The following is a 25,794-nucleotide window of genomic DNA, read 5'->3' as shown; positions in this document are numbered from 1 at the left end:
TGAGCATTGCAATTCTCCTTATTACTAATACAAACATGCCAGTATTTATTTTCATTTCTTCAGATACATGACGGGACGGGCAGTAGAACAAGGGACGATTCATGATTTCCTTTTTCTTTTCGCAAGGCGTTGCTTTTTATTGGAATTCGTAACAAAACTCCCAGCAAAAAGGGAAAGGGCGTTAAGACTAGAATTAACTTATGTATATTATAAAAGTTTTCATGAATTACTGATGAATAGTATTAACAGGGCCACTGACAGTTTTCTAGATGTCTTTGATAAGATACACGTACTCTATTTTTAATATGAAGTTAGATATGATAGAGTGATTGAACATTAAATTATCGTTGTGAAATAAATCTACAAACTCCACCAATTCCTTCTCTCATAATTTTGTTATGAGTGACAGAGACAGGAAAGAGCTCTTGCTTTTGACAAATCCATTCTAACTGAATGAAGTCTCTGTCTCTCCCTCTCATTTACTATGAATAGGAGCAAATGGTTTTTACCTATGTAAATTTGAGTCCGTACACAAGTAAAGCGACTGATAAAAATAATTTTCTGAGCTTTATTCATTAATATCTTTTCAATTAGACGCAAATCCATGCCCATACAGAAACACACACACAAACAAATTGGTATATACACCCGAATGGAAACGCGCATAGGACTGATTAGTTTCACAGTAGTATAATAAATGACAAGATGTGCTAATCTTGTCTGTTTAAGCATTTCAGAACTGCATTTGTACAGCTAAGAAAAGGAAATAATATTAATCTAAGTCCATGTCTATTTGACCTTGATCCCATACTGCATAAGACGTTTCGAAGGAGATTTGAGTCTTTGGTCTCTCCTTGGTTAATATAGTACCTGGGTTAATCCAGGACAGCTGTTTCCCATCTGGTAACCAGCCTCAACTCGTTATGGCTTCGTATGCATAAAATTGTTAAATGTACAGCCTTTGATTTTTCCTTTATTCTATTTTTTTCTAGTCCAATAGTTGGCTTTGATATTTTTTATCGTAAGCAGTTTGCGAAAGATCTTACACTCCTTTGTTTCACACATCTCGAAGCCATACACACACACACACACACACACACATATATATATATATATAGATATTTATATAATATATATATATATTATATATAATATATATATATATATAGATATATATATATATATATGCAAGATCCTTCTGAAACTGCTTACGATAAAAAAATATCAAAGACGACTATTGTACTAGAAAAAAAAAAAGAATAAAGGAAAAATCATAAGCTATACATATAACAATTTTATGCATACAAAGCCATAACGATTTGAGGCTGGTTACCAGATGGGAAACAGCTGTCCTGGATTAACACAGGTACTATATTAACCAAGGAGAGACCAAATACGTTAACGCGAATTACTGATAATCTTAAGCTTCTCTTTCAAATCTCCTTCGAAGCGTCTTGTGCAGTATGGGATCAAGGTCAAATAGACATGGACTTAGATTAATATTATTTCCTTTTCTTAGCTGTACAAATGCAGTTCTGAAATGCTTAAACAGACAACATTAACACATCTTGTCATTTATTATACTACTATGAAACTAATCAATCCTAGGAGCGTTTCCATTCGGGTGTACAAAACAGCAGTATTATTTTACCCAGTTCTAACTGAGTATTTAACTTTCCTTATTCTGACATTTAATTCCTTTCTCACATGGCCGTTATTTGAATGTAACTATGGTGGTGATGGAGTACGGTATTCAGTATGAGCCCCGGAAACTTATATAGTAAGGTAACCCAGCGCGCTTCAACCTGTGTTAATGACTGCTGGGATGATAATGGCTAGAGATTTTTGTGAAGGATGCAATACGAAACCAGTGGTTTCATGATGGTATTTTCAATTTATGCCTCATGGCAGCCACATGGCTGACCTGTATGGTTTCTTTATTTAAGGTAGTCTGAGATCACCAAGTTTCATATGGGACTTGGAAGGTTAGCCTGAAAGATTTCTTTTTGAGTCACAGCTAAAGATGGAAGCTGTTGGCATGTTCATTAATATCTGCTTTACTTTACTTCACAAGCAAACAAGCTTGTCAGTCTTGCCTCAAGAACTCCATCTTCTCTATGTACTTAATTTACATTGAAAAGTGTTCTTGTCGGACAACAATGACTAGAAAAACCAAGCAATCATCTTTTTTTCATTTTTAGCATGAATTCGATACAAGGAATTAGTTCATTCACTTTTTCTAAGAGGTTATTTACATCTATGCCATTAGATACGTGTACAGTAGGCAAAGCATCCTTTACATACCGAAACCATGGAACAGGCACCTGATTAATCTAAAAATACAATGCTGTTGAAAATCTGTAAACAGACTTGAGAGAACTGATGCTACATCAAATGTTTGTTTATGGATTTTTTTTATTGAATAAGAACTTCACATCCACAAATAGACAATCTGGTATTTCAAAAAAAAAAAAGAAAAAAAATGGTTTCTCTTAGTTATCAATCCCATCGGGTTAGTTCATTTCTGAGAGATTCTAATACCGATTCAATCAGTATTTTTGTAAATAAAGAACATATTTTGAAGCTTATAAATGGAGTATGGCTTGCTCGTGATACCGTTTAATTTTTCCGTTAGGCCTAATGAATTATTCAAACGGAGCCTGAGACCGTTTCTAATAACGTTCATAGCAATTTTGTAAAATATTTTGAAAGGTTATGCGAGACAGAGCCCACAGAACTAATTGTGGGTATCATAAAATTGTTTTCTTTATCCATTTTTACCATACCGTATAAATACAATAGCGACGGAGAAAGAATATGTGGGAAACTGAGTAACAGTGTTTTAATTTTTTCCATGTTTTTATAAAATAAGTCTTAAATGATTTAATTACTTCTTTCAGGGAGTTTTATTCAGTTTCCTTTTTGTACACTAACACTTGATAAGTTTTCCATGTCTGAGACTTGCGTTTCACTATAATTCATATATATATATATAACTGTTATACTGTGGAATTTGATTTATCGGACTGAGTGGTGTGCATCCCTAAAACGGTTGAGGAACCTGATTTTGCTAAATTATTTGAAATATGAATGACAAGACCTTTTACAATATCATACTGCTGAAGTGGGAGGTCACTGACTTGCAGAAGCTAAAGAGATGACAACGTAGACAAAGTTGAAACTGCAGATGATAAACCGTATCGTAAAGCACACCTTACTTCCTAACTAACATTTTTACTTGACAAATCCACCAGTCTTTTCTCTCCTATTTCATACAACTGCTCCCTTCAATAAATTTCTTCAATTTTCTGTTTAGATTTGATTCAAGATTTTTCGTTTTACGTAGTAGGATTCCGCATACATCTTGTAGAATGTGTCCTTCCAGAGATAGGCGCATTCTGTCTGGGATATTTTCTGAAGAATGTTTCTTCTCTTTTTTTTAATTTTTTTTTATTTAGATGAGTTTTGTTCGATATGAGTCACTAATGTCTATTTTGACAAATGAAAACAAGACTACTCTAATTTCTGGTCTATATGACCTTGACCCCATTCAGCATAAGCTTAATGTTCGAATAAAATTTAAATGGGAGATAAGAAAAACCATGCATATTCAAGTACGGGTATAATTAAGCTTATAACATTAAAATAAATACGCACCATACTAATTTAGTATCGGTATTTTACATGTATGACGAAGTGGTCAATGGGAGGCTTCCGGAAGAGGTGAAATAAAGATGTCATTATGTCCGAAGCAACGCAGAACTGAAATAACAAGAAAGCTGGAATGATAGACTCACGAATACCGAAAAGCTCTAATGTTGAAAGACTGATGCTGTGACGATTCCTCACTCGTTTGGGATAACCGTACATGTATAACCAAGTGGAGTATTTTCAGGTGTTTTTATTTGATGATTCAATGTCACTTTTATGCAGTGTGCATTGGCAATCCTTCTATAACTTATTTTCACTACTTTAGGGGATGGATTTCCTTACAAATTTCCACTTTATGCATCATAACGATCTCTAAGAGTAAATTAAGTAAGTTCACGTTGTGTAAAACAGGTTTTGTTGTCTTTGCCAATGAATCTACAGCAAAGGCTGTTGACACGTGGCCCGAGGACAATATCAACTATATGACTGGAGAAGATGAGAATACTCATCAATCAATATAAATAATGCCTAATAGGCATTGACCGAGCATAGCACTCAGGAACGACGTCGTAAATTACTATAGTGATTATTTGATCCCTGTGGATTCATCTTACTTTCGTAGTTGGTTCTTGCTCACACTGCTGAACATTACGTACTAAGACGTAGGAAGCTTTTTCATTGTTATATTAAAATGGACCCTTAAACAATTACTGATTTATGTACCACTCCATAGTTAGCGAAAACATTTGGAAAGGGATTGCTAGAAGAAATCTTGATCCTCGAGGACAACAGTTCGAAAGGAAAAGAACCAGTTTCCAAAGAAAAGGACCTGAGAGGGACGGGGACCTTTAAAAGCTTTCAACCTCAGCGTCGGTGTTAACAGAATATCGCAAGAATTCGCTATTTCGAGGCTTTTTGGCACTGCATGAAAATGTTCAGCAGAATGGCATTTTGGAAATGTTAGATTACCCATAATACTTCAGGTAACAGGTTTTGGTGTTTTTAGTATTGAGTGTTCCGTCCGTTCACCGACCTTCATTTATCTCCTTCACACGAACGTTTGACTCACGCACGCATTTAGCACGCGGCGCGAACGAGAGAGAGAGAGAGAGAGAGAGAGAGAGAGAGAGAGAGAGAGAGAGAGAGAGAGAGAGAGTTCAATGTTTGGAACCCTTATTTCCATAATCATTTAGGTGCACATCCACTTAGTATTTGCTGTTAAGCTTTTGCAGACTGGTATTTCCTGTCGCGCAAGAGTACTGACATTTACATGAACCTGAAAAAAAGTGCTTTACCTGTAACGTGGTAGCTTTTTCTTTAGTCAGAGATCCTGACGCACAAGTTTCCGTTTGTTCCCGTTCTTATAACTAAGCGCAATTTTGCAATTAATTAATTCATTAGATAGTTGAGATAACTCGCCCTCTTGTACCTACTCCGACGAAAAAAATGCCTTAGGGAAACTTATCCATTCAAATATAAACTGCTGAATAATATAACTGGTCTTGCATGTGTAATTAGTTTTCTTACTTGGCCATCTCCGACTAACAGATGTATAAAATAGTTTCATATTCCGTAAATGGCTCTAACTGGTATACAACGCATTCATTCTACGTTAGCTGAATATGACATTTCCTGTCGTCGGGTACTTTTACACAGGCTTGGATATCTTATCATATGGATTTTTTCTATCAAAGTTTATACGTTATATAATTTGGAAAGTATTAGATTTGTGATTAGTTATCGAGAAATTTGCACAGAAATGGGGTGGAAAACAATCCGAAACAAATGGTTTGCTTATATTTCCCAGCGCGCTTATGTCAGGCTGTTGGACTGCCATTTAAAACAAATCTTTGTCTTCCCTACAACCAAACCAGGTGATTACGTGTGGACGGTCCTTCTCATTTAATGGGTATAACTAAAAGGAAGGAGAAAGGCGGGAAAGTTAACGATTTGGCGCGAGCTCGGAGACCATGCAGCGGGTTGTTCAAAACATGCCACGAACTTCGTTCATTGGTGGAGGAGTTTGGTACCTGGCTTCGGATTGGACGATTCAAAAGTGACGTCAGAGGACCAAGCCAGTAAAAACGGAGGCAGTGCGCGCGCCATCGGGAACAGTTGTGTTATCGCAGTGCTAGTGTGTGCAGGCATCATGGTGAGTTCTTGGGAGATTTCTCTGGAGATACAAATGCGATTTGAATAAAACCTTCACTAGGTGAAAGCTTAATGTGTGTGTTATCGCCTGACGAAGTTTGAAGCTTCTACTCGTAGTTTTAACATGAAAAATTGATGGTTTCTTTCAGGCTGGTGGCAAGGCAGGAAAGGACTCTGGCAAAGCGAAAGCTAAAGCCGTTTCGCGCTCAGCTCGAGCAGGATTACAGGTTAGTTTATCGATTTGTGCCGTTTCACTTGATGCATTGACATACAAGATTTTTCGAAAGATGTTTTTGTTGCATGACATTTATTACGATCAGCCAAAGACCGGTCTTTGTGACGTTCAAGATGGCGGCAGCAGGATGCCACGATTGCCAACGTGAATCATCTACTGATTTCGTATTATTTTCCAGTTTCCCGTCGGACGTATTCACAGACATCTTAAGAACAGGACGACCAGTCATGGCCGCGTTGGTGCAACCGCTGCCGTCTACAGTGCTGCTATTTTGGAATATTTGACCGCTGAGGTATGTAGTTTGTTTTAGTACTTTCTAGATGTTGGCAAGCTTGGTTTAACCCCCCCTCTACCCTTTCAATCGACCCCCTTATCAATCTGTTTACCATTTATACCATACTTAGTCCGGTAGCTGTGAAACCGTTGCTCTCCCAAAAAATGTTTAAATTCAACTTCAGAAGAGCAGAATTAACGAACGTTATCGGGGAGGGTGGCTGGTGCAGTTGTCCGGTCGGCGTTGTTGCCACGTTTCCTCTTGAGCCCTTTTGAGTTTGGGACGGGTTTGGTGTCGTCCGATGCCCTCCCCCCTCCCCGCCTTCGCATTCGTGAAGCCGTTTCCCGCGTCAATTCTATTTTGTAAATGCAAGCAGTTGCATTTTTGTTGATACTTAGCGCCTGGAAATTAACCTTTTGCCATAAATAGTAGTTAAAATCTCCCTAGGAACCATTAATTTGTCAGCTTGAAAGCTTGACGTTTATGAATTGTTTTTCCCAGCTACCACGCAGTTTTATTTCATATTCCGTTGAATAACGTTTCAAACATTTAAGGCCATTTAGCTTTTACAATTGCTTATGGAATGCAATGCTTAGTTTTGCACGTGACTTGACGTTTTGAACTATCCTAGTCCTCGGCCGATAATTTATTTTAGTGCTTTAAGTTCTTGGGTGTTGTTAATAATTGTAGCAAATATACGTATATGATTGTAAATCTCAACGTAGAAATAATGCCAGTATGAAATTGGATGATTTAATTCCTTGGTTGAAAATGGACCGATTTACCCACAACTAGGTTTAACTTTAAAAGCTGCAATTACCAGAGGCTTCAACAGTAATTGTAGGAAAGTAGTTTATGAATATACCGGAATTTCCACGTAATTTCTTCACGTTGACGTCAAATTTTGAAAGCCTAAACTGGAGAGAAGGGAGTTTTGTAACTAAATTTTGAACCTAAAGTCTTTTCCCAGATCTTAATTCATATTAATGGCACTGACCCAGATTGCTGGAAGTAAACCTAAGGCCGATTTTTCCCATTCTAAAATTTACTGTAGTTCTTCCCCAGATACATAAGATACTGCCAGTAAATATTCTTTAAATTAACATTAGTTTAGATCAGGACAAGTGAAAACTTGTAGCTATGTGGTGCTGGTTATTTGCGTGCATTATTAACCAGCACATGCAATCACTTTGTCTTAGATTATGCCGGTAAATATTCTTTAAACTAGTTTGACGTTAGTGTCAATCTGGATTAGTTGAAAACCTAGAGGGGTGTGCTTGGTGCTGGTTTTTGCATGTTATGTTAAGCTGCATATGCGATCGCTTAGTTTTATTTTACCCACAAAAATTTAAGTAAAATTTATTTGTAGCCATATCTAAATAGTCTAAATGACTGGTAGGCCAATTTTGAGTAGGCTAGGATTTTAGACAACATTGACATATATTTGATTACATTTGTTTGTAGTGAATTATAAAGGTATTTAATAGTGATTTATAGTGTGAATCAGTGCTTTGAAGTTAATTTTATTTTATACCCCTGGTGTGGTTGTATGACTGACCACACAGGTTTCTGGTTATGGTACTTTGAGACTGCAGAGTTGTGTGTGGTAATTTAGATAATTTGTCAGGAAGATTTGTTTAGTTTAGAAACTTGATTGAAGCAGGATGGTGTTTGACTAGTGTTAGCATTGTGAGTGGTAACTAGATGGACGTTGGAACTTTAAATCAGTAGCCTTCTGGTTATTGCGTCAGTTTCTTTAGTTGGCAATTAATTTTGTGAATTGAGCCTAGGTAGCCTTGAACAATTGCAGAAATTGTTTCTGACCCATGGTTAAAAGATTGTTGCCTTGTGTAGCATGTTTCAAGAGCTGTCTGCACTGCATTAGGTCTTAGGGTGAGGCCACACCAAACGCGGCGAGCGTGGAGGTTGGAGGGAAGAGGTTCCCGCGGCAGTTTGAATCATAGGTATCTTATGCGGGTGGCCACACAAGACTAGCGGGACGGCTCGACCCTCTGCAGTTGCCGCCAGGCGATGTAACATGTTTTAAAATACCGCGGCGGTTCAGGCGTCTTCAACCGAAACAACCCCATTTTCTATATGATTAGGGAGGGACTATGTTACTTGAATGGTTACTTCCCTTTATTGATTATATTGATAACTATGTTGTGAAGTTAGTTCCCGTATTAAGGAACTTTCATTTGTAACCTAGAAATTGTTTAAAGCATATTATCATTGTTAAGTAACTGATATTAGCATAGAAACGATTAAGTTTTAAGCGACTACATTTATTATCTATTCAGTAAAATATCGAGTTAATTATTCCATATCTGTAATGCATGCTTAAATTAGCAGTTATTTCAGCACCTCTCATTTGTGTACTTTCAGAATGCGTTCAATGAGTTCTTATATAGTCTGAATACTTTCCCAGGGGATGAGTTCATCACTGAATTTAAAGTGAATATAGAAAAAGGACCACACTACGTAAATATACCCTCCGACTTGACATGGTCACTAACGTGCAGATGAACTGGCAATCAGTTGCCGAAGTGTCACCTGTTCAGCGGTAGTGGCTACATAAGAATCATTTAATTGGGGGAGGTGTTTCGGAAGAGAGCTTGGTGGGATCCCTGTGATCCATTCCATAAAATTACTTTTTTTCAAGAAATGGAAGAGGAGTAGAACAAGTGGCCCTCAGATGTTAGCCATCGGTGTCATGCATTCGACCCCCAAAAACTTAAAGGTGCCAACTATTATGCACTCAGCCACACAAATAATCCTTGTCCAGCTGCATAGACTTGATAACTATACGAATCCTCAGTGCAGCAGTATCACTTATTTATGAAATATTCGTGGTACTTTGTACTTTCTTTATTAATGTTAACAATGAAGCAAAACTGATTTTTCCTTGTTACTTTCTTTTATGTAGTTTCCATTAAACTATTTTGTTTTAAATACCGGTAAATTGTTTTATTTCAACATAATTCAGACAATAATCAATTATACGTCTTATATAATTTGCAATTAATTCTCGCTCTTTTGTTTTTCTAAGTATCTTTAAGGAAGTAACCCTATATGCTGTTAGTTTTGCAATAATGAAAAGTTAAAATCCACATTTTCTTTTCACTTCCCCTAAAGTAATAACTATATGGGAAGTAAAAAAACATATATATGGATTTTAACCTTTTATTATCACAAAATTCACTGCCAAGCAAAGAACCAAAAGACCTTTGGGTTATACGTACTCTATTGTCAAGTTTGACACTTACGATTTCTATTAAAGGCAATTTCCTATCCAAACGTTACTTTGCAAAGAAGTATATCTTAGACTGCTGAGAGTGACGCGCGGAGGGAAGGAGGGAGGGTGGCGTTTCTGGTGTGGCATGTGTAGTTTTGACGCTGCTCTCCCGCCCGAGACGCGCCTGCAACCTTCGACGCTCCCCGCGCCCGGTGTGGCCTCACCCTTAGAGTTGAGGCCTGCCCATTTATGCATAATGGTTTTAGATTGGTTTTGTACTAATCTGCTTTGATAATGTTCAAAGTTTACCAGAACTGATGTGAATATATTTGGAAGTAAACTAAATTTTGGGCGTTGTATTTTTCACTGCCCTGAATAGGAAAGTAAAGTGTAGTTCATGTATTTCTTAATTTTCATATTGTTTTAAGGATGCTGCTTGATAGCAGAAGAGTGTAAGTACAGTAACTAGTAAAAATACAAAGTCAGACAAATATGGGGGTCTCAGTTCCTTTGTGCCATTAATATAAGTGGATGCTCTTTCCCGAGACCTTGACCTGTTATAATCCTCAGGGTTTTTAGTTTTCTTTTGAACAGGGTTTAAAGTTGCGCTTCTTGCTTTGGAAAACGGCAAGTTATCCTACATGAAGATTTGAGCAAAGAATGAACTGCTTTTAAATAATAAAAACCAGTTTACTCATTCATTTAGGGATTAAGTCTTAAGTAATGTCCGTTCAGTCCATAATTTTGAACTGATTTTTCACTTTTTTTATTGTAAGGCATTTTGGAATGTAGAATTTTTCACATTGTTCTTTTATTGTAAGGCATTTTGGAAAGTAGAATTTTTCACATTGTTTTTTTATTGTAAGGCATTGGCTTTTGTATATTTTACGCATTGGTGAGGTGGTCATTATTACACGACTGATAAGTCATTGACCCAGAAATACCATTCCAAAACTAGAGTTGACAGTGCCTTAATGTATTTTCATGTGCTATTTCTAGTTTGATTTTGAGTACAATATTGCACTCAATAAATTTTATTTTTTTCTTATGTAAATAAGGTCTTTTAAAGAAATTAGGATGTATCTTATTCAAATGATGGAAGATATTGCTGTAACACCCTGCTGTTGACCATGGTGGTTTGGAGAGTATTTGTAAAGGATTAGGTATGTGCATGTTATGTAATGTTTTGTTACTAGAACTGCTTGGTACTAATTGGTTTTAAATTTCCAGGTTCTTGAATTGGCTGGCAATGCGTCAAAAGATCTTAAGGTGAAACGTATCACTCCCCGCCATCTCCAGTTGGCCATCCGTGGTGACGAAGAGTTGGACTCTCTAATTAAAGCCACTATTGCTGGTGGTGGTGTCATTCCACATATTCACAAGTCCCTTATTGGAAAGAAGGGGTCTCAGAAGCCTGTATAAACACTCAAAGTTGTTAATGGATGTGCCCGCATTGTGGCTTAGGCCTGGGGACCTCACTGCCATGATAAGCTTTTTTTTTTTCTTTTTTTTTATACTTTAAATTAGTATAATTTTTCATTTACTAAATAGTATGTGTGATCTAGTGCCCTATTTTAGGGGCCATTTGGTTTAAGCTATTCAGGTGGTCTACCTCCTGTCCCCAATCTATGACACCTGTCCTCTCCTAAGTCCTTGGAAGACAGCATGAGGCCTTTGGCGGTCTTTTTGATGACTTATACTAGATAAGGGTCTCTTCAAAAGCTGAGCTATATTGCAGTGCTCTCAAGGCACAGTACAGGACAATTATGGCTTTGCAACCCAGAAGTTCAGTATGTAATTTTGTTTGTTATCCCTTAAGCTAGCTTTTAATGTATTTCATGGATTGATTTTAAGCAGAGATTTTATGTTCTGTTTTAAATTAGGAGTCTGGGAGCAAGAAGGAAATTACATTCCTAGTTTCCTAGACATTGCAAAAGTGTCAATGTGTTACTTAAAAGTACAATTTACAGTTTTGATAAACCAGTAGAGTAAGTACCACTATACATATGTAATTAGTACATTCTCTACAATATAATGTATATTCATTTTTTTAATTAGAGTATGTTTGTCCTTGGATGCATTGCATACTAGTTGGTTGCTAGTAATTGTTTGGTCTCGTTTATAAATGGTCAAATTCTTTTATCAAATATTTATGGCTTTTAAGTATTTCTGAGATTAAGTCATGAAGTCTGAAACCATGAAAATTGAGTGGAGATGAAATTGTAAAGTATCAACAAATCCAGTCCATAGTAAAGTTGTTTGAAATTCCATTGTGTACTCTAGACAAGGTGTAGTTAGTTTGGAAATAGTGCCTTTTGCTTGGTTACTTGCCAAAATTTACTAATTGTACACCATAATAGTTTACATTGTGTACAAATGCTATAAGGACTGTAATGAAAAAAAAAATACTGATTTCAAACAAATGTAAGCTGAATAAAATTATAAAAATTTTTCAGTGCTCAATTCAAATCTAGTTTGATTCCATGCTGACAGCTCCAGAGCAAAAGTCAGACATTGGACAAAACAGTTAAGTAAGCTTGTCTGGAAATCAAATTGGCTCCTTTGAAATGCAATGGCTAAATTAACCCATATACCCTGGGAAGCCAATATTGTTTAGACTAACAAACTATAAAAGCTTTTTTAAAGACTTCTTTTGGGCCATCCCTGTGAATGCTAAATAGATTACCCCTAAAAGCCAAGGATGTGGCTTGTACAAAATTGGTTTTGAGATTCTTGAAACTGGCTTGGCCAGTCTAGTATGACAATGTTGATGGTACCACATTGGAATATACCAATCAAGGCTTAATTTTAAAAGGTTTAGTCTGCCTTTCTTAATGGTAACGACATATTTTACCATTCCTTTATTCTCTAGTCTGTGTTTAGTAGTGTAATTCAGGTCTGGAACTGAATGTGATGCAGCTCAAGTTTTTTTTTTTCTTGTAAACCAACATTTGGCAGCATTGACATACTTAATCTGGGTCTCCATAATAGTTTCTTTTTGAGCCAGTCTTGAAAAGTTATGCATTGGAAAGTCATTTAATTTCCCTAGGGTGGTTTAGAAACTTACCAGGATTAACTGATGATTAACCAAATTTTTTTCCTGTGCACTTTGCCCAGGAAGCTATTTGTGGATGGCACATTGCCCGGGGAACATTCTGGATGGCACATTAAAATGCCACTGAAGGAGTAATGCCTATTTCACTGGGCCAAGTGCATAGTGGGCAGACAATGTTACTAATTTTGTGGGTGGATGGCAATATTCAATGGTTAACCTGCTGCCTACCTTTGACCATTTGATCGGGCAACACTAAAAGCAAGTGGCGTGGTTGGTATGGTCTTTGCCTGCCACCTCGGTGGCCGCGAGTTCGATTCTCTGACATACCATTGAGGTTTCAGAGAAGTGTATTTCTGGTGATAGACGTTCACTCTCGACGTGGTTCGAAAGTCACTTAAAGCCATTAGTCCCATTGCTGAATAACCTCTGGTTCCATGGAACTTAAAACCACCATACAAACAAACAAACTAAAAACAAAGAATGACTGGCCTGAAATGTTTTTCCTTCTCATGTGGAAGGGGCTTTAAATCCCTGTCCACATGGTCGAACTTTGCTTGATGTGACATTTGAAGTGGGAAAAGAAGGAACCTAAATCTACAGTTTCTCCACTTCTGACATCTTTTTGAACTGAATTCGAGAAGCTTGACAGTGTGGACGTGCCTTATTCATGAAAGTTGAGGTGTTTTACTATCAACGAATAAAAATGTTTCCACCAGATTTTGCAAGGTGATCCCTCTTAATCAGCCATGGCACAAAGTTATGGCATATGGTTGGTGGGTGGGTGTCTCCTGCCTACTTGATACTTTATTTACTACCTAATGTTTTATCAGTGACTACCAACACCAGCTTTCACCAAAGAATTTTAATTACTATTGGCATATTTAGATAAAAGGCCAGTTATCTTTTAATTTTGTCAAATTGGCTGTGATAGGAAATTACTATCTAGTTAGAAAAAAGTAAGGCAAAGTAGTAATGTGTAAGGATATACAGTGCGTCCAAGACATAGTCGGGGAGCTTTTCCCGTGGAGTGCCGGAAGTTGATTTCTACTGTCATGTGCTGTTGTTGATGCTTAAAGGCCTGTCCACACAAGCGGGCCTGATTGGCGTGCTCTGGGGTTGATGGGCAAATTCTGGTGGGCTTACCCTGTGAATGCTGTTCACACGGGTGAGGCGACGGAGAGGTGGGCGTGCCTGATGATGCCAGTAGTGTGTTCTGTGCGGTATGATAAACATGATACCTACTGCAAAGATAGTGTAGCATGATGGTTGCTTTGTATGTAATGAAAAAGAAGAGAATATGGTGTAAAGAATGGCTCGGTGTGTGGTTAACACACTTCTGCCAGGGTCGAAGCTCAAACCATCAGGCACCACAAAGGTGATTTTGTTACAAGACCTTAAAAGACCCATCGAGCAATTTGAAGGTTTGCCCGTCAAGTGTTCCCGTTAGAGGGGTGGTCCGATGATCTGGCCCAGTCGTGTGGACAGTTCTTAAGTGGCGTTAACTTTATTGCTATTCTTGCTGTTGGGACTGTCAATGGTGTCGTAACTTTATGCAACATCAAGTTATGACACTGAAAAAACAGTCAGGGCTTGTAACATTGAATTAAGATGTAAAGTTTTTTCTGTAATACCAGTGTTACTTAAAAAAAAAAAAGGTTTACTATCAAGAATGGTCAATCATTGACTAAAAAGGAGTGAATTATAAAAATGAATAAGGTGATTGTATATTATTTCACACTAAAAATAATCCCAGAGTATATACATTGATATTTTCCAATATCTATTTCCTTTGTTAAATTAGGGACCTTCCTGCAAAAGGTTGAGATTACTGTATCCATCATTGCTAGACTAGTATTGGCAGTGTGGTATGGACCTTGCAACTCAAGTATGCAGTGGTCTTGAATGTTGAAGAAATAATTCGTTTTGCAACTTTAACCTGACCCTGGAACTTCATTAATTTTTTAAAACTTAAGACTGGTAAGTTTTCTGAAAATTGCTTGGTAGGTGGTCATTGAAATTTCACATGAGTTTATGAGGAGGGATATAAATTTCACACGAGTTTATGAGGAGGGATTTAAGTGAAAAGAGAATATAAAAGCAGACAGGAATTTGGATATACTGTACAGTTATAAAGATTAGTTTAAGGCATGTTTAGTGGCCTAGATTGTGTATGATAGAATGACAGAAAGTCAAACTATGAGTCAGGATTTACTAAAGGGTGTTTTGCTGTCTTTGGGGCCCGTATAGTCTCACACGGAGGTTGCTTTACTGCAGCTACAGGTCCTTTTCAAACATCACAGGGAAATTATTCGTACATTTGTTTTGTGGTGTTGCCATTTCCTCATCTGGGTGATTAAGTAAATTGGTTGAGGGTTACAGTAAAGGGATTGTCTGTTTCCTCCCTCCCATTTGTTAGTACAAAAGCAAAATAAAATATTCAAAGCATGGATTCTGCTGTACAGTACAATAATTATGCAATGTTTATTTGTATATGGTGCCTACTTTAACATTTTCACATGGCCCCATACGAAATATAAAGGTATGGTCATATATACACCTTGTATGTATAAACGTGTACAAATGCGTACATACATGCATAGGTTATCTGTAAATAGAACCAATTAGTTGGACTGCTGTCCATTCACTGAAATCAGGCTTAACAGTGCCTTTTTGGATTAGAATATAATTCCTTATTTAGTAGGATGAGAAAACTGGCACTGCTGCTAATTGTAGGAAAATCCCAACCCTTCATAGAGTAATGTCGGGGGCCAGGGAGAACAAGCAACTTGACCGGCTTTTGCTCAAGACCCCTGAGTTATTGTAGTATGTTCTTTAGCTCTCCACAATGGCAACCTGAGCTTGATGGTTCTTGAAGTACTAGATGGTTTGCTGGGAATTATTAAAGCAACCATTGACTTTATGCCGACTGACCATTTGTGAGGTAATGTTTTGACTGCAGACAAAAATTTCCAGTGAAAATATCCAGTCAAAAGTGCGTTTAATGTCGGTTATAAAACTTGATACTTTAAAAACTTTTAGTAAGCTTGGCTAGGCCCATACATTTTTTGAAAATTGAGAATTTTAACAGAATTCTTTATTCATTTCACCCTACACTCAGCATTTGATAGACTATATAGTGCCACCCACATATATCTTACATGACCGAAACTACATAGTAGTCATCTATTTTATTGAACACCCCTCATCCTATTGCTATGGAGCCCTGTAGGAAGTTGGGAAGTACTCTACTATGGATGAGTCCTATCTACTATTTTATAAAGCCCTGAAAATTTTAAGTTGATCAATTTAATGCAACTTGAGTCCTACAGGTAGAAACTAGTGAATGCTATCTAGCTTGCAATTTGGTAATGATACTGAAATTTTTTGTGAATTGAAGTGGAAATTGATGGTAATTGGAACTTCACTTTTCAGGAAATTTCAAATAATGTTTGAGAAATTGCACACAGTAACTCATTATGATATTTGACTCTGGGAAAAAGATTTTCAACAACGGCATAGTTGTAAATGTAAGTGAAACGGCTGCCTTCAGTATGGTTTGATTACTACATGTATTTCTTTTGGGGAATACTGATTACTCAAGTTTGGGGAGGTTTGTGGGAGGCAAGTAGCATCTAAAGGTACTGTAACATGGTCATCATCATAAAATGTCCTGTTTTTCCTGTTCAGGTGGTTAATGTACGGAATGAGTTTTATCCATGCTCCTCTGTCCATAGATCTACAACCCTGAGTCCCTATAAGGTACCATATTTTCCTTGTTTATTTTGAATGTATTTTTAGAGAACTTTCAGTTGGAATACAATAATATACAATGTGTTAAGTGTTTTAAGGTTAGAACACACTGCATAAGTTATACTTCAGCTTGTCATTTTGTACATTATTATAGTACATAAGTAAAAAGAACTAACTCTTGGTCTAGTCATAATCTTGATGTAGTAATTAACTCCAACTACGTATTAGTAATAAGTTTTACTTAGTTTTTATTATGTTAGTTCCATTAGTAAATTTCCTGAACTATGCAACAGGTTCAAAATGGATTCTTTCAAAGGAGAATTAGGATATTTGATTGAACACTCAAGTATGAATACTTACTAGACAAGGAAAATACTACAATTCTATGAAGTAGCCTTTTGAAGAATCTAATTCGGTAGCTGAGAGAACAGGGGAAGAGTTGTAATTTGCAAATGTTCCCGATTGTTATTGTCTACCACACATTCCCCTATGGATGGAATATTGCAGCATATGGATGTGTTTGTTACCAGAATGTGCTGGTAAGTATATATAACTGTCTTTGATTTCATCAATGTTTTTATTATCCAGGGATTTTGAGGATAGCTCTTCCTGTTCATATGCAGTAATGTTTCCTATCTTCATCCCTTGTAGGTCAAAGTAGTAGTAGTTTATTCCCTATGAAGGCAAATTGTGTAGTATTTAGGTTCTTTTCTGATAGTAACAATTGTGAGTATTCACTGAAGTGTGATACCTAGCTGTTGCTATTAATGATTAGCTTGTGATTATATCAGGGGTTAAATAGTGTGGGTGAATCATCAAGGTATGACTGTTTCTTGCCTCCAAGGAGGGATTGTGCCTAACTTGACTCAGGAATGATCTAGATTAGCAACTGTTTTGTAATGGCTTAATTTTCTTGTGGTTTTTGAAAAATTTGCCATAACAGTTGGGTCGTGTTTTATCTTCAAGGTATTCATTAATTAATTGGGCAAAATTAGAAGAGAAGTTGCAGACAGGAATATCTCCATTCAATACATGAGAGGTCCTTGTCACCTAGTAAGATCTGTTTGATTCTTAAGCATGAGGCACTGCTGTTAATGGGTAGAACAGTAGTTTTATTGTGCTCATTGCTTGAGCAGAGAAGACAAGTGGCTTGAAGGGTTCTATGGAATACGACTCATGACAAACTAATACGTAGAATTAATTCTTTTAACTTCTTCCTGGTCTTGCTGAAAGTTAAGTCATGGCAATGGCAGGACTGACAGATTTTGAATTCAGTTTTTCTCTTATCTGTTTAGATATGGCTATCAGTATGGATTTCAGTGCATGGTTAGGTACCACAACATATCCCTTTCAGAGCAGCCATTTACTATTGTATAGTTTGAATTCAAATCTGTTCTTCCATTTCCCATAGGTCATCAGTTTCTGTGGTCACATGCAGTGAATCTAAGACAGGAAACAGGAATGGAAAATACTGTTCAATCATGTAAGTTTCAGTGAATAAAAAATAATCAGCATATTTAGAATTTTGGGTAAGGAATGAGGGAGAGAATGGATATTTGTTGCTAACAGTAAGCTTTTTTCATTCATCTGTAAAATAATTGCCACCAACAATATTGCAAAGTTATGTTTTACCATGAAATAAAGTAAATGATATATCACCCTGGCATTATGGCTGTCATCATATGATTGATGCATGATAAATGGTTAATATTGAAATACAGTTGATAGCCTTCATTACTAACTATTTTTCCATTCATTTAATACGGACAACTGTTCCTATGCATCATACACAAAATTGGTGACTTTTGATAAAAAAGTTGTAAGGGTACAATGGTGAAATCTTAGACTTTCTGAATATGTACTGCTGTAATTCTGTCTTCCTAAATTCTTCCAGATTATCTAGAGAAATTTTCATTCTTTGTTGTTACTACTTTCTTTCAAGTGGAAAGATGCATCAGCCATCAGCGATACAGGTTGTATGAATGACAAAGTTTCCTTAAAGTGAAAAATTCCCTGCGAGGCCCTGCGGCTAGAGGTTCTGTCTCTGCTAGAGAAGGGAGCCCTCCAGCAGGTGGCAGACCACTCCCCAGTGTTCTTCAGTCACCTCTTCCTGGTGACCTTACCTTACAGACCTTACATCTTGTTTGGGTCCCCAGGTCCCTCAGTGTGAGGCACCTCTAATGTCTACCAGAGTTGTTAGTGCATCTTCCGGTGTATTTTGCATCTTCCAATCTTGGATGGTCTGGGATGCAGCTTAGATATTTGTCGAGCTTATTCTTAAACACATCTACGCTCACTCCTGATATATTCCTCAGATGAGCTGGCAACGCATTGAATAGACGCTGCATTGTTGATGCTGGTGCGTAGTGGATTAATGTCTTGTGTGCTTTCCTTATTTTTCCTGGTATAGTTTTGGGCACTGTTAATCTACCTCTGCTTGCTCTTTCTGATATTTTTAGCTCTATGATATTTTTGGCAATTCCTTCTATCTGTTTCCATTCCTGAATTATCATGTAGCGTTCTCTTCTCCTTTCTAGACTATATAATTTTAAAAATTATAGTCTTTCCCAGTAATTAAGATCCTTAACTTCTTCTATTCTCGCTGTAAAGGACCTTTGTACACTCTCCAAGGTCTTTAACTGCTTCCTTATTTGTGATTGTCTCGTTATTAGGCCCCCTATATGCATATATCTTTCCTTCTCTATCTCCATAATTTATTGATTCAAATTTATCATAGTTAAATACCATCCTATTTACCTCTACCCATTCATATACTTTGTTAAGGTCTCTTTGTAGCGCATTCCTATCTTCATCACAAGTAATTTCACTACTTATTCTTGTGTCATCGTTGAAACTACTGACTACCTAGTCCTTAATATTACTGTCTATGTCTGCAATCATAATAGCAAACAGCAATGCAGCTAGCACCGTACCTTGTGGCACACCAGATATTACCTTAAGCTTCATCCAGTTTCTCATCGTTTGCAATAACTGTCTGTTTTCTGTTGTGTAAAAATTCTTTCAACCATCATCCTACTTTGTCCACTTTATTATGTTTTCTAATTTTCTTTGCTAATATATTATGATCTACCTTGTCAAAAGCTTTTGCAAAGTCTAGATAAACCACATCTGTTTCTTTTCCGTTTTTCATATTTTTGTATATGTTCTCACGGTGGACTAACAGTTGGGTTTGTGTACTTTTTCTGGGTACAAAACCATGTTGTCCTATATTAAACAAATTATTTTTTATTAAATGTTTCATAATATTTTTCTTCATTACCCTTTCATACACTTTCATAATATGTGATGTTAGACTCACAGGCCTATAATTACTTGGCCCTAGTCTTGATCCACTTTTGAAAGTAGGGGTAATATATGGTAATTTGTGCTCTTCATAAATCTTGCCTGTATCTACACTTTGCCTTAATAATATTGTAAGAGGCTTTGCTATAGAATGAACTACTTTCTTTAACAAGATAGCAGGGACACCATCAGGCCCAACTGCTGTTCCATTTTTAATTTCATTAATAGTCTGCACAATATTGACTTCATTAATATCTATGTCTGTAAGTATTCACTATTTTCATCCCTTATTTCTGTATCATTATCGTCATTATCAATTCTAGGGGTAAATTCTCTCATATCTTTCTGCCAATATGTTGCATATTTCCTTCGTTAATCTCCCTTCAATTCTTAGAGGGCCAATAATAGACCTGTCCGTCTTGAATACCTTTGTTCTCAAGATGGCCTTCAAGATGGAGACCCCAAGATTGGTCCTTGCGGCCCTGAGGGAAGGGGACTTCATGATGTCCCTGGACCTCGAAGACGAATATTTTCAGATCCCAGTGCATCCCTCCAGCAGGAAGTACCTTCGCATCAGGTGGGAGGGCAACACCTTCCAGTTTAGGACCCTCTGTTTCGGGTTGTTGAAGGCTCTGCAGGTCTTCACAAGAGTGTTCTCTCTTGTGTTGGCCTAGGCTCACAGGAGGGGATCCGTATCCTGTGGTACCTGGACAACTAGTTACTCCTTTCCTCCGCAAGGGAGCTCTTGGAGGAACAGAGAAATGAACTCCTTGCCCTCTGTGGGAGACTGGGCATCGTCCTGAACTGGGAAAAATCCCATCTGGTGCCTACCACCAGAATGGTCTACCTGGGGATGGACTTAGACACTGTGACAGCCAGGGCCTTCCCGTTGGAGGATCAGTTATCCAACCTCCAGAGTGTGGCACGTTCCTTCCTAGACGGTTCCCCCCGGCCAGCAAGGGAGTGGCAGAGGCTGCTAGGCCATCTCGTCTCCCTGGAGAAGCTTGTCCCCCAAGGCAGACTAAAGCTGAGGGCTCTCCAGTGAAACCTGAAGGAGGGATGGGCATTGGGAGTGGACCACCCTTAGAAACCCATCTCCCCCTTGCAGGCCACGAGAGAAGCGCTTTGTTGGTGGTTGGACGGAGCAAACTGCCGCTGGGGAGTGCCCCTCTCGGACGTCCCTCTAGAGATGCTCCTGTTCAGGGATGTGTCGAAGGTGGGTTGGGGTGTCCACCTCCAATTGGTAATGAGGGGGGACGTGGTCGTGGCAGGAACAGCAGCTTCACATTAACAGGTTGGAGTTACTGGCCATTCAAAGGGTTCTCCAGGCCTTCGAGCCATCGATAAGAAACAGGACGGTGGCAGTCAATGTGCGACAATGCCACAGTGGTGGCATACATCAGAAAGCAAGGGGGCTGAAGTCGCGCTACCTTTGCGATCTGGTGGAAACCATCCTGGAGTTGGCGGAAGGTATAGGAACCTTCCTGATGGCAAGATTCATTCCAGGGAAAAGGAATATAATAGCCGACAGGCTCAGCAGGCAAGGTCAGGTTCTAGGGGTAGAGTGGTCCCTACACTGCCGAGTGGTGGTGGAGCTGATCGGGACGTGGGGCTCTCCCTCCATGGACCTGTTTGCGATGAGCCTGAATGCCAAACTTCCGGTTTTCTGCTTCCCGGTTCCTGATCCGGCAGCAGCCTGGGAAGACGCATTTCAACATCCATGGGACAGTCTGGCTCAGTATGTGCGTCCCCCCCTTCGGAGTACTCAGGCAGGTCCTCAACTGACTGAGGAACTCGAAGGGCACATTCATGACCTTAGTGGCCCCCATGTGGCTGGACAGGGACTGGTTCCCGGACTTTCTAGAGCTAACCGTTCTAGGGCCTTGGGAGCTTCCCCACAGGCCTGGACCTACCGAAGCAGTCCCACTTCCAGAGGTACCACGAGGGTCTGTCCTCCCTATCCCTTCACGGGTGGAGGCTATCGAGCTCCTTCTGAGTTAGAAAGGCTTCTCCTGTAGGGTGGCCTCGCAGATGTCAGGCTACCTGAGGAAGTTGTCCACAGCCATCTACCAGGCCAAGTGGAAGGTGTTCGGGGCATGGTGCAAGGAGTGGGGCCTTGAACTCCTGCAGGCCAAGTCAGAGTTCCTGGTTCACCTGAGGCTGGACAAGGGTCTTTCCATAGCAGCTGTAAAGGGAGTCTGGGCAGCGCTGGGCCAAGTCTTCTTCCTGAAAGGAATAGATCTGGGGCACTCCAGACACCTCTCGATGCTCATTAGGAGGTTCTAACAAGCATGCCTTCCCAGCTTCGTGAGGGCTCCTCGATGGGACGTAGCTAGAGTTCTAGACGCCCTGAGGAGAGCTGCATGGTTTCTCGTACATGGTTTTGCACTCGAAAGGGTGGAAAGATCTCACCTTTAGATTTGTGCCTTCCTTCGTGGCCAAGACCCAGAACCCTTCGGTGGTGGATGATAGATTCGTGGAGTTGTTGATCCCGGCCTTACCTAAGTCGGAGGACCCCAGGGACCTCCTCCTGTGCACGGTCCAGGTTATGAGGAAATACCTCAGTAGGACAGAGCGGTTTAGGCCAGGGATTCAGAACCTCTTTGTTACCACGGGCTGAGTGAAGAAGTCGGTCTCAAAGAATACTGTCTCTTTCTGGTTGAGGGAGACCATCAAGAGAGCCTATGAAGAAGCGGGACTTCCTCCTCCGCAGGGTCCAAGCCCCATGACATCAGGGGTATAGGTATGTCTCTGTTGTTCTCGAAGAACTTGGTGGTCAATCAGGTCCTGCGAGCCGGAGTGTAGAGCAGACAGTCCACCTTTACGGCCCATTACCTTAAAAGACTGTGCCAGAAAGTCTTTCGACTCCTTTGAGATCGGTCCGGTGGTGGCAGGACAACAGAGGGTCTAGCCCCTCCCCTCTTTGCATTATATGATGCCATGGGAAGTTATTCTTCCTTCCACTCCATGCCAGGGCTGGATGGGCCCCCCCGGCCCATCATTGTCCTACATTGTCCAATGAGCAGAGCTGGGACCACATGGGGACGCCCTCCGGACCTTCTTCCGGGCTGCTCCTTCCCTAGATACTCCTGCCTCCTAAGGAGTAAGTCTCCTGTGATATAGTTCGAGGTAAGTATGTGTACGGCATCGAAACAAATCACAAATTCTTGGTAATTTGTATTATTCCTAGCTATACTTACCTCAAACTACGGAGTTTTTAGGCCCTCCCCACCATCTCCATGTATCTTAGGGCAGGTGCCTTAGGGGTGTGGTAAGGACTGGAGTTCAGGTCTAGAGGTCGCATGGCCTTCGACCCCCGGGACATTTACCTGGCCTGGGAGTGGAAGAATAACTGGTTTTTTCTGGTTGGTGCCGGGTTGACAATCCAGGTTTCTCCTACGATAGTAGTTCAAGGTAAGTATAGCTAGGAAAAATGCAAATTACCAAGAATTTGTGATTTTCAAAATTGTATTCAACACACAGTTACTCTTTGTAGGTTCATAACAATATTACTCGTAATATTGTTATGGGCCTAAAACTCCATAGTTCGAGGTAAGTATAGCTAGGAAAAATACAAATTACCAAGAATTTGTGATTTGTTATGACGCTGTATACTTACCTCGAACTATATCATAGGAGACTTACTCCTTAGGAGGCAGGAGTATCTAGGGAAGGAGCAGCCCATCATGTCCAGGTTATGGCTGTTTACTGTTGAGTAGAGCTTCATAAGTTTTTGTGAATTGTGAAAATGGCAGTTAGACATTTTATGGAGGAAAGCAGATTCAGGAAATTTACAATTTCATGAGTACTACATCATATTTGGAGTCCTTGCATAGGTTATAGAATACTGATCAAATGCAAGGTTGAATTGCGTCGTTCTTCAAACCAGGAAGAAGGCCACACTGAAGTGATTTGATCTTTTTTTCAAACTGGTCATGCTCAATTTGCTTAGGATGCCTAATGATAGCCCACATAACCCAATCCTTGAGATAATTTAAGTCACCACTAACATATCTTATGTCAATGTCCAAATGTCAACCTTGTGAAATGTGAAGTTTTAGAAATTATTAGACAAACTCTGATGCACCCAATGGGAGGTAAATATTTTGATTAAGAGGTCTGGCAATACTACTTAACAATAATCTTTGCAATAACAGTGGCAATGAATACATTTGATTGCTTTCTACTGAAAAATGTAGTCTGGGGCAATCTTTGATCCAAAAGGCCTAATTTTATTGACTTAGATTTTCAATACCACATTAAATTCTTATAGTGGGATAATGCTGTCAGTACACCTCACTTGATACATTGTAAGCATTACTAAAGGTTGTTTTCAGTGTCCCTTTGGCCCCTATCTGCACCCACTTTTTAGCCTAGTACTTTAGCTCCATTCGTGCTTAATTTTTTCCATCTTGTTCAACTTGTCAGAATTCTGTCTCAGCACAGCTGTGGTGTTTTTTCCTAGTTTCTTCTTTAAATCTTTCTATCTTGCTGACCAGCTACTCCAACTCCCTTCTTTTTCTCTACCGTAAGCTCTGAATTTCATTGTACATTCCCATTTGTTAGGGAGGGCCAAGTTAATTCAGTACTCGTCAAGGGAGTACCTCTTACACTGAACCTTGATACTTGTTTGGTGAATTATTGTATAAAGGACAAAGCCTAGTTCAGTGACAGTTGTAGACTTGCTTATTCAAAGAAATCAGGTGCTCATAATCATAGGAAAAGGAATAGATCCATTATGACATGGAATAATTTTGCCTGAATAAGAGCTTTGGTCCAGGGAAATTATGCTTTCCCTAAAACGGAATACATCTTGACTAGAAAAGAAACAGTTTCAGGTACTACTCAAGACATAATAGTTCCTCCTTTGATTAAACCAGATACCTTTGTCATTCACTGTTCAAAGGAGAAGGCATCATTTTAGGCTGCTGTGTTTGACCTTAAGGAGAGCAAAGGAAAACTCATTATGCCTCATTTCTGTTTTTCTGAAACAAAATTGATCAGTTTTGATTTTCTATTATATGTAAAATTAAGTCTTTTACTCAACCTGGTGCTTATGTTGTAGACCCAAATTAGTACTGTATTTTCCTTTGTGTTTTTGTGAAAACTGCTGATTGCTTAACTGCAAAGTTGTCTTCTCAAAAAAATTTCATTGGAAGTAAGTCAAAAGGGATTCTTTCTGCATGTTTTGTAGAATTGGTATGTTATTCCATTAGGTAAATGTGAGGGAGGTGGTTCTAGCTCTGCTTGTTATTGGCCAGTTTCTGTAAATTCCATATTATCTATGGCCAGTTTCTGTAAATTCCATATTATCTAAAGTTTTTGAAGGTCTGTGGGGAAATAGTTACTACCTAGTTTGCAGTTTATGTCTCCATGGGCCTGGCTGCTTGTAAATATTCTTTCAGATTGCCTTGTCATGTAGGAACCTTTAGATTCTGATCATAAAATTCATATAGTACACTCTCTCTCTAAGGGTAATGTAAGATGTATATTTGAAATTATATTACTGTAAAGTTTTTTATTATATAGCATGTTGTACAATATTTGAAATATTCGCTAATTATTTTAATTTTATTTTCCAGTCTGCTGTTACTGGAAAATAAAATCAAAATTAGCAAATATTTTAAATATTGTACAATACTGCTCTATCATCAAAAATCCTTACAGCAGTATCATTTCAAATACATCTTACATTACCTTTATAGAGAGAGAGAATCATACACCTATTATGCTCAGTATGGGGCCCAACTTGGAATGAGCTTATTAGATACATTAAATATAAGTATGCTGCAAATAATTTTTATCATAAAAATCAGTTTTGTTCATGCAACTTACCTGACAGATATATATATAGCTGTATTCTCCGAAGTCCGACAGAATTTCAAAACTCGCGGCACACGCAGTGGGTGGCCAGGTGGTAGTACCCATTCCCGCCATTGGGAGGCGGATATCAGGAACCATTCCCATTTTCTATTCATATTTTTTCTGTCGCCGGTCGGTAAACAACTGTTTACAGACCTCCGCCTAGGATTTTTTGGATTGACTCGCTCTAAGTATCTGGATTGACTTTTGGTTTATTGATTCTGGATTGTTGGATTGGCATACGCGATGTGGACTGTTTTTTGATTTTGGATTGGGCT

The 25,794-nt window shown here is 38.7% G+C and overlaps 1 protein-coding gene across 1 annotated transcript; it reads left to right on the top strand.

Annotated features, from left to right (window-relative positions):
* Nucleotides 1-5,722: 5,722 nt before the first annotated feature.
* Nucleotides 5,723-11,600, top strand: LOC135219644 (histone H2A.V). The gene is made up of 4 exons (XM_064256574.1): nt 5,723-5,803; nt 5,952-6,029; nt 6,216-6,329; nt 10,777-11,600. The coding sequence occupies exons 1-4, from the start codon at nt 5,801-5,803 to the stop codon at nt 10,966-10,968; spliced, it is 387 nt and encodes a 128-aa protein (XP_064112644.1). The 5' UTR covers nt 5,723-5,800; the 3' UTR covers nt 10,969-11,600.
* Nucleotides 11,601-25,794: the final 14,194 nt, after the last annotated feature.

The sequence above is a fragment of the Macrobrachium nipponense genome, chromosome 1 (assembly GCF_015104395.2).
Source record: "Macrobrachium nipponense isolate FS-2020 chromosome 1, ASM1510439v2, whole genome shotgun sequence".
NCBI lineage: Eukaryota > Metazoa > Arthropoda > Malacostraca > Decapoda > Palaemonidae > Macrobrachium > Macrobrachium nipponense.
The sequence above is the reverse complement of the archived record's forward strand: the minus strand, read 5'-3'. Positions and strand labels throughout refer to the sequence as shown.